Source organism: Hylobates moloch, unplaced genomic scaffold (genome assembly GCF_009828535.3).
Source record: "Hylobates moloch isolate HMO894 unplaced genomic scaffold, HMol_V3 SCAFFOLD_12, whole genome shotgun sequence".
Taxonomy (NCBI): domain Eukaryota; kingdom Metazoa; phylum Chordata; class Mammalia; order Primates; family Hylobatidae; genus Hylobates; species Hylobates moloch.
The window spans coordinates 105,700,978-105,709,699 of NW_026652287.1; the positions used below are offsets into that span (position 1 = coordinate 105,700,978).

Genomic DNA, 8,722 nt, shown 5'->3' on the forward strand with positions numbered 1-8,722 from the left:
CTCCCTCTGTTGCCCAGGCTAGAGTGCAGTGGTGCAATCTCTGCTTACTGCAACCTCTGCCTCCCAGGTTCAAGCAATTCTCCTGCCTCTGCCTCCCGAGTACCTGGGATTATAGGCATGTGCCACCATGCCTGGCTAATTTTTGTATTTTTAGTACAGATGTGGATTCACCATGTTGGCCAGCCTGGTCTCAAACTCCTGATCTCAAGTGATCTGCCCACCTGGGCTTCCGAAAGTGCTGGGATTACAGGCGTGAGCCACTGCACCTGGCCAATTCTATTTAATTAATTTCTTTGCCAAATATGCCTGATAGAATTCTGAATTCTTTCTCTATATTTGTCTTGAATTTCTTTGAATTTCCTCAAAATAGCTATCTTGAATCATGTGTCTGAAAGGTCACATATCTCTGTTTCTCCAGGATTGGTCTTTCGTGCTTTATTTAGTTTGCTTGGTGTGGTCACATTTTCCTGGATGGTGTTGATGCTTGTAGATATTCGTCAGTGTCTGGGCATTAAAGAGTTAGGTGTTTATTGTAGGCTTCACAGTCTGGGCTCATTTGTACCTGTCCTTCTTAGGAAGACTTTCCAGGTATTTGAAAGGACTTGGGTCTTGTGATCTAAGCTGGATCTAATTGAGGGGGAACCCCACACTCAGTAATGCTGTGACTCTTGCAGATTCAGAGAGCTATACCACCTTTGTGGTCTTGAAGAAGATCTGAAAGAATGCCCTTCATTAGCAGTTAGAGACTCTTGTTGGGTCTTCCCTCACTTTGTCCCAGCATCCCTCTGTCAGTGCTGAAGTGCCTGAAACTGGGGGTTGGGACAGAAGCACCCCTTTAGCTACCACCACTGGGACTGTGCTGGGTGACAGATGAAGCCAGCACAGCACTAGGTTTCACCCAAAGCTCCTGTAACCACTACATGGCTATTGCCTGTGTTCCCTCAAGGCCCTAGCCCTGTACAGTCAGCAGGTGGCAAAGCCAGACAGGTTTATGTCCTTCTCCTTAGGACAGTGAGTTCCCCAGGCCTCAGATTGGTATAGAGATGCCATCCATGAGCCGGGGATTGGAGTAAAAATCCTTAGAAATCTACCTGGTGTTCCTTTGCACTGCAGCTGAGCTGGCACTCAAACTACATGTTACAGTCCTTCCCACTCTTCCATCCCCTTTCCATAGGCAGAGCAGCCTCACTCTGTGGCCACCACCAGCATAGGCCCACAGGGAGTGCTGTCAGACTACCACTGAGGTTCCATTAAGGGCTAGGAGCTCTTCAGTCAGCTTGTGGTGAATGTTGCCTGGTCTGAGGCTCACTCTTCAAGACTCACCCAGGGCAGGTCCAGCAATGTCATCCACGAACCAAGGCCTGGAATGAGGGACCCCAAGAGGCTTCTTGGTGCTCTGTCCCTCTGTGGTTGAGCTGGTAGCTGAGGTGCGAGACAAGGTCCCCTTGACTTTTTCCTCTGTTATTCTCAAGCAGGTGGGGTCTCTGACCGTAAGCACCACAGCTAGCAGTGTGCTGTGAGCTAGCAGTGTGCTGTGTTATATCTGAAGCTGGCATGTCTCAGAGTCTCACCCGGTGCCATCGCATACTACCTGGGTACTGCTGCTAGTTATTCAGGGTCCAAGGGTTGTTTAGTCGGAAGGTGATGGGACCTCCCATGACTGAGTTCTTCCCTTCAAGGCAGCGGGTTCTGTTTTGGTCCAGAGTGTGTCTAGAAATATTATCTGGGTGGGCCTGGAATGGGTCCTCACAACCCTGCCCAGTGCCCTATCCTGTGGCTGAGGTGACATCCAAAATGCAAGACAAAGTTCTTTTTGCTGTCCCCTCCCCTCTCTTCGAGTGGAAGGAAGGAGCCAAGTAGCCTGGGGTTGCGGGAGGGGTGGCACAAGCACGCCCTTAGCTACCCTAACTGGTGTCTCAGTAGGTTGTGCTCTCCCAACCCAACCAGGTCCACTGACTTGGAGCCCAGCTCAGCAGAGGACATGCCTAGGGATTGCAGTCCTTGTGGCCTCGATCGCCTTTCAAGTTTATTTAGGACTTCAGAGCCCTCCAGCCCTCAGTGGCAACACTTGCCAGATCTCAAGTCCCGACCATTGGGGGTGGGCAATTCCCCTCTGGCTGGGCTGCTCCATATGCTCACTCCCTTGGTAGGTGTCCATTGAGTTCAGCCCAGTTTTGCTTTCTGCTATGACAGGAAGCACTGAGTTCCATGCAACGTCTGACAGTCACTGTGCTTTTCCTTCCCAGGAGCACAGATTCTCCACAACAAGCAGGTACTGCTGGGGGATGGGGAGGGGTGGCATTGGCAACTCAAGACTCTACAGCCCCTTTTAGTGCCATTTCCAGTAATACAAAATTAAATCCAGATACTGTGAGTGCTCACTTCATTTTTGGTTCGTACAAAGGTGATTTTTTTGTGTGTTGATAGTGTTTAAATTTGGTGTTCTGGGCCAGGCATGGTGGGTGGCTCACACCTGTAATCCCAGCACTTTGGGAGGCTGAGGCAGGCGGATCAACTGAAGTCAGGAATTCGAGACCAGCCTGGCCAACATGGCAAAACTACATCTCTACTAAAAATACAAAAATTAGTTGGGTGTGGTGGCAGGCGCCTGTAATCCCAGCTACTTGGGAGGCTGAGGCAGGGAGAATTAGGGAGAATTGCTTGAACCCAGGAGGCAGAGGTTGCAGTGAGCCAAGATCGTGCCACTGTACTCCAGCCATGGTGACAGAGAGAGACTCTATTAAAAAAAATTGGTGTTCTGTTAAGGGTGTGATGGATGCTGCTTTCTATTCTGCCATCCTGCTCTGTTGCACCTCTGGAACTCAGTCCTTTCAGTCAGGAACACTAGAGAAACCCTAAACCCTAGGCCCTAAGTCCATAACACAGGTTGTATGGAGGTATTCCCATTTCAGTGAAACTGTGTAAACACTTAGAAGGTCAGCCCTGGATTTGGTAGCAATATGTGAAATGCTCAGAGATAAAACTGATCAGAGTGGGGAGGTGATGTTAGTTCAGTTCCGTCTGGCTCCACATTGGAGAAAGGAACATGGGGTTAAGGGAGGAGGAAGGAAGACAGCGTTGAGGCTCATTCTGTCATCCAGGTGATGTTTAATGGATGATTGTTGGCCGAGGAGATGTCGCTAGAATTGTGATTTACATTTGGTAAAAGAGCAGCTAGATTTTCTAATGTGGTTGGTAAGGACATGCAAGAGGGTTTCAGGTATGACGCTGGGGGTTTTTTGTTTTTGTTTTTGTTTTTTTTTTAGGTGGAGTCTTGTTCTGTCACCAGGCTGGAGTGCAGCAGTGCGACCTCTGCTCACTGCAACCTCTGCCTCCCAGGTTCAAGCAATTCTCCTGCCTCAGCCTCCTGAGTAGCTGGGACTACAGGCACATGCCATCATGCCCAGCTAATTTTTGTAATTTTAGTAGAGACAGGGTTTCACTGTATTGGTCAGGCTGGTCTTGAACTCCTGACCTCAGGTGATCCACCCGCCTCAGCCTTCCAAAGTGCTGGGATTACAGGCTTGAGCCACCGTGCCCGGCAACCCTAGGGTTTTTGGTCTTAGCAGCAGCAGTGATAGAAGCTGTATCAGCTGAGATGAGCAAGTTGGGAGTAGGCAAAATAGTCACTGGGGATATAAGGAGGGTTGTTTTCACCATGCTCGGAGCCTGAGATGCTTGTCCACATAGGTTGGGATATCTGGGAAGGAATGGATATTGGAGACATCCAGTATATGATAGCTAATGTGTGGACTGAGGTGCGTTAGCCATGGGTCCCATTTTGGAGGGCACACTTCATAATAAGGTAGTAAATCTTTTAGGGATCCAGAAAGGACTGGTTGGAGGCTGAGGACTAGATGTTTTGCCTGGTTCCCTGGGTGACATTATTGGCATTCATAACCTGTGTTATGCATTCACACAGGAGAGGGAGGTAAGTGACAATGAATGTAGAGTGTGTCAGAGGGCATAGCTTGTCATGGGGTGGACTTCCATGGAGATAATAGAGATAAGATGCAGGCAGAAGTACAGGAGTAATTGAGGGAAAGGTCATCATTGCCAAGGGGTTGACAGTGTAGCACAGAAGTGGAATAAGGTCATGGATAGCTGAAGCCACACATGGTTCTGTGTTGCTGTGGAGCCATGCAAGGAGGCCTTCATAGAATTACTTGAGACCACCACTCCTTTTAGGATCCAATAGAATTGCAATTCTGTGGTAATATTGGATCCGGTTTGAATGGGCCATACACTCTGGATGGTGTCAGCTACGATGTAGTGTAAGGCCAAAAATGAAGGCCCAAAGTGATTTGCCACCTGGATGCCTGGTGATACTGGTATGACCACAAATGGCCTGAGTGCAAGTTTCTTTCCCATTTAACTCTCTTTTTATATATTTAAAATTTTTTCCCTCGTGTGTGTGTGTGTGTGTGTGTGTGTGTGTGTGTGTGTGTGTGTGTATGTAGAAAAAGACCTTGCCGTGTTGTCCAGGCCGGTCTTGAACTCCTGGAATCAAGCAATTCTTCCACTTTGGCCTCCCAGAGTGCGGGATTACAGGTGTGAGACACCATGACTGGCCACTTCACACTCTTAAGTAATGTATCTGAACGGGTGCAGCGGCTCATGCCTATAATCCCAGCACTTCAGGAGGCTGAGGTGGGTGGATCATTTGACATCAGGAGTTTGAAACCAGCCTGCTCAATATGGTGAAGTGCCATCTCTATTAAAAATATAGAAATTAGCCAGGCGTGGTGGCAAATGCCTGTAATCCCAGCTGCTCGGGAGGCTGAGGCAGGATAATTGCTTGAACCCAGGAGGTGGAGGTTACAGTGAGCTGAGATCATGCCACTACACTTATGCCTGGCGACAGAGTGAGACTCTGTCTCAAACAAACAAACAAACAAAATATACTTTAAGTTGTAGAGGCCAGTGGTGTGTGTGGCAGTCAGCTGGGGATGGACAAGGAATGTACCTGGAAGTCTAAAGAATCAGGTGCATAGGGCTGGGCACGGTGGCTCACGCTTGTAATCCCAGCACTTTGGGAGGCCGAGGTGGGCAGATCACGAGGTCAGGAGATCGAGACTATCCTGGCTAACATGGTGAAAGCCCGTCTCTACTAAAAATACAAAAAAAAAAAAAGAAATTAGCCGGGCGTGGTGGCAGGCGCCTGCGCCACTGCACTCCAGCCTGGGCGACACAGCAAGACTCCGTCTCAAAAAAAAACAAAACAAAAGAATCAGGTGCATTCAGAGAGGGTATCTCTGCTGTGCTGAAGGTGCCACATTGGGCTTTCTATGACCTCAGCCATACTAGGGGAAGTGCCTGTCAGGAGGGGGTGGACTTTATGTCACAGCCACCACATAGATACCTGTTTGTTCACCTAATTATTGTTGGTGGTGGCTGTACCCCATGACCAATCGGCCTAGTTTCTCCTATGATTTGAGGACCTTGAGAGGAGGATGTGCGAGAGTAGATGTGTGGGAGAGATGGATTGTGATACGTCAGCGTAGGGGCGGTTTGTAGTTTCATCTGTTAACATCATAACAGGGCACAGTGACTTTTGAAGACGTGGCTGTGAACTTTACCTGGGAGGAATGGAATCTCCTTAGTGAGGCTCAGAGATGCCTGTACCGTGATGTGACCCTGGAGAACCTGGCACTTATATCCTCCCTGGGTAAGTTGCTCACACTCACCCTGTGACGTGAGCTAGTCTCTGTTCCCCCCTCTTTCTCCATTGGCAAGACTTTCTCATGTCAGGAGCATGGACAGAGCTTCCTGCTTCAGTTCTTTGGGCAGGTTCTTGCTTGGTAGGACTGAGGTGTACATACTGCCGTACTCCTTTCTTGGAGCAGCCCCAACACCTGCTTCACTGCAGGCTCCCAGGAGGGATTCATAGTCAGAAGCCCACCTTGTTAGTCCTGTGGATGTTTGGGTGTCCTTGTCCAGATTTCAGGTTCCTGTGTACCCAGAGTCTACTTCCTTTCTCTCGCTGCTATTTTCTTATGCCTTCCTGTGGCGGGAATTGCCTTCACAGATTACATCACTGCCTACATAGACCAGAGGCTCTTCTTACAAGACCTTCTTTAGAAATTCTCCTTGAAATACTCAGTTTTTTTCTCTCGTGGGCTTTCATGGGCTGAGTTGTTCTGAGGCACCGTTGGCTGTTCCCTTGTTCTGTCTTTCCCTTAGTCTGTACGTTATTCATTTCCATGTATTTGGTCATCCTTCTGGTGGGAGGCACAGTCCTCCATTTGATCCAGAAGCTGCAAATGAATTCAGCCTCAGCATAATGGGCTCAGAAGGAATGAGTGCCTCAAGAGTGGCACCCTGGGCTTGGGATGGTGGCTCACTCCTGTAATCCCAGCACTTTGGGAGGCCCAGGCAGTTGGATCATGAGGTCAGGAGTTCAAGACCAGCCTGGCCAAGATGGTGAAACCCTGTCTCTACTAAAAATACCAAAATTAGTCAGGCCTGGTGGCACATGCCTGTAATCCCAGCGACTCAGGAGGCTGAGGCAGAGAATTGCTTGAACCCAGGAAGGGAGGTTGCGGGGAGCCCAGATCACGCCACTGCACTCCAGCCTGGGTGACAGAGTGAGACTCTGTCTAAAAAAAAAAAAAAAAAGAGTGGCACCCTGGAGGAGGTCATGGAGTCAGGGCTTTATTGAAAGCATACCAACAACCTGTTCTATTTTAGTAGTATTTTTGTGGCAAGGGAAGTAGGCACACATAATTTGTCTTTTCTTCCTCATTCTTGAGAGAATCACACTTGTCACTTCTCTATCTTATCACTTCTACTCTTTTTTTTAACCTTTGACCTACTCATACACGAACTTGTACCCTAATATCCATTCTCCTATCTAATCTTCACATCTCTGGACCCCAAATCTCATCCATTTTACATACGTCACCATCTACAGTGTTCTCTCCAGTGTTGGCATAGAGATTTTGTTAACAAGTATATATACTTTGTTAAACTCTCCTCAAGCAGTAGCTGCTGTGTTGTGCTTGTGTTTTCCTTGTCCTGGACAAATCCCTCTCTACAGCACTCACATGTCATGAGGACATAAAGTTCTGCAGATGAGTGCTTTGCAGATGTGGGAATTGTAGACCCTGCCTGTACTCCCTGTGTTACATACATGGTTGTGTCCTGTATCCTATGAGGCCTCCTACACTCTGTGACCTTTATAGTCCAGTAATAATAAATAGCACCATCTTCCACCTGAAAGCAACATTCTGTTCCTCCAAGTATTTCCTTGGAGTAATTCCTCAGTTTGTCAGATACACTTGTGGGTGGTCTGTGCCTTCCCACCAGAGTTAACATGCACTTCACCAGCATTTTCTTGCTTCCAGGTTGTTGGTGTGGAGTGGAAGATGAGGCGGCACCTTCTAAGCAGAATATTTATATACAAAGAGAGACTCAGGTCAGGACTCCTATGGCAGGTGTGTCTCCCAAGAAGGCCCCCCACTGTGAGATGTGTGGCCCCATCTTGGGAGACATTTTGCATGTGGCAGATCATCAGGGAACACATCACAAGCAGAAACTGCACAGATGTGAGTCCTGGGGGAATAAATTGTATGACAGTGGAAACTTTCATCAGCCCCAGAATGAGTACATTGGAGAGAAGCCCTACAGAGGCAGTGTTGAGGAGGCGTTGTTTGTGAAGAGGTGTAAGTTCCATGTGTCAGGGGAGTCATCTGTCTTCAGTCAGAGTGGGAAGGACTTTTTGCCCAGGTCAGGATTACTCCAGCAGGAGGCCAGTCACACTGGGGAGAAGTCAAACAGCAAAACTGAGTGTGTGTCTCCCATTCAGTGGGGGGGAGCTCACTATAGCCGTGGAGAATCCATGAAACATTTTAGCACCAAACATATCCTCAGTCAGCACCAGAGACTTCTCCCTAGAGAAGAATGTTATGTGTGCTGTGAATGTGGGAAATCCTTTAGCAAATATGTTAGCTTCAGTAATCATCAGAGAGTTCACACTGTGAAAAGACCATATAAATGTGGAGAATGTGGGAAATCCTTTAGCAAATATGCTAGCTTCAGTAATCATCAGAGAGTTCACAGTGAAAAAAGACCTTATGAATGTGGAGAATGTGGGAAATCCTTTAGCAAATATGATAGCTTGAGTAATCATCAGAGAGTTCACACTGACAAAAAACATGAATGTGGAGAATGTGGGAAATCCTTTAGTCAAAAGAGCAGCCTCATTCAACATCAGCGATTTCACACTGGAGAAAAACCTTATGGGTGTGAAGAATGTGGGAAATATTTTAGTTCAGAAGGACATCTTAGGAGCCATCAACAAGTTCACACCGGAGAAAGACCTTACAAGTGTGGAGAATGTGTGAAGTCTTTTAGCCATAAGCGCAGCCTTGTTCACCACCAGCGAGTTCACACTGGAGAAAGACCTTATCAGTGTGGAGAATGTGGGAAATCTTTCAGTCAAAAGGGCAACCTCGTTCTACACCAGCGAGTTCACACTGGAGCAAGACCTTATGAGTGTGGAGAATGTGGGAAATCATTTAGTTCAAAAGGACATCTTAGGAACCATCAGCACATTCACACTGGAGACAGACTTTATGAGTGTGGAGAGTGTGGGAAATCTTTTAGTCATAAGGGCACCCTCATTCTACATCAGCGAGTTCACCCTAGAGAAAGATCTTATGGGTGTGGAGAATGTGGGAAATCTTTTAGTTCAATCGGGCACCTTAGGAGCCATCAGCGC

General features: G+C 47.8%; 1 protein-coding gene across 1 annotated transcript in view; it reads left to right on the plus strand.

The window, feature by feature from the left end:
- Nucleotides 1–254: 254 nt before the first annotated feature.
- Nucleotides 255–8,722, plus strand: part of LOC116479332 (zinc finger protein 814-like) — a 13,475-nt gene continuing 5,007 nt past the window's right edge. The window contains 3 exon segments of the mRNA XM_058425551.1: nucleotides 255–4,331; nucleotides 5,542–5,668; nucleotides 7,347–8,470. Coding sequence (XP_058281534.1) covers nucleotides 4,287–4,331; nucleotides 5,542–5,668; nucleotides 7,347–8,470 — 1,296 coding nt within the window. The 5' untranslated portion in view covers nucleotides 255–4,286.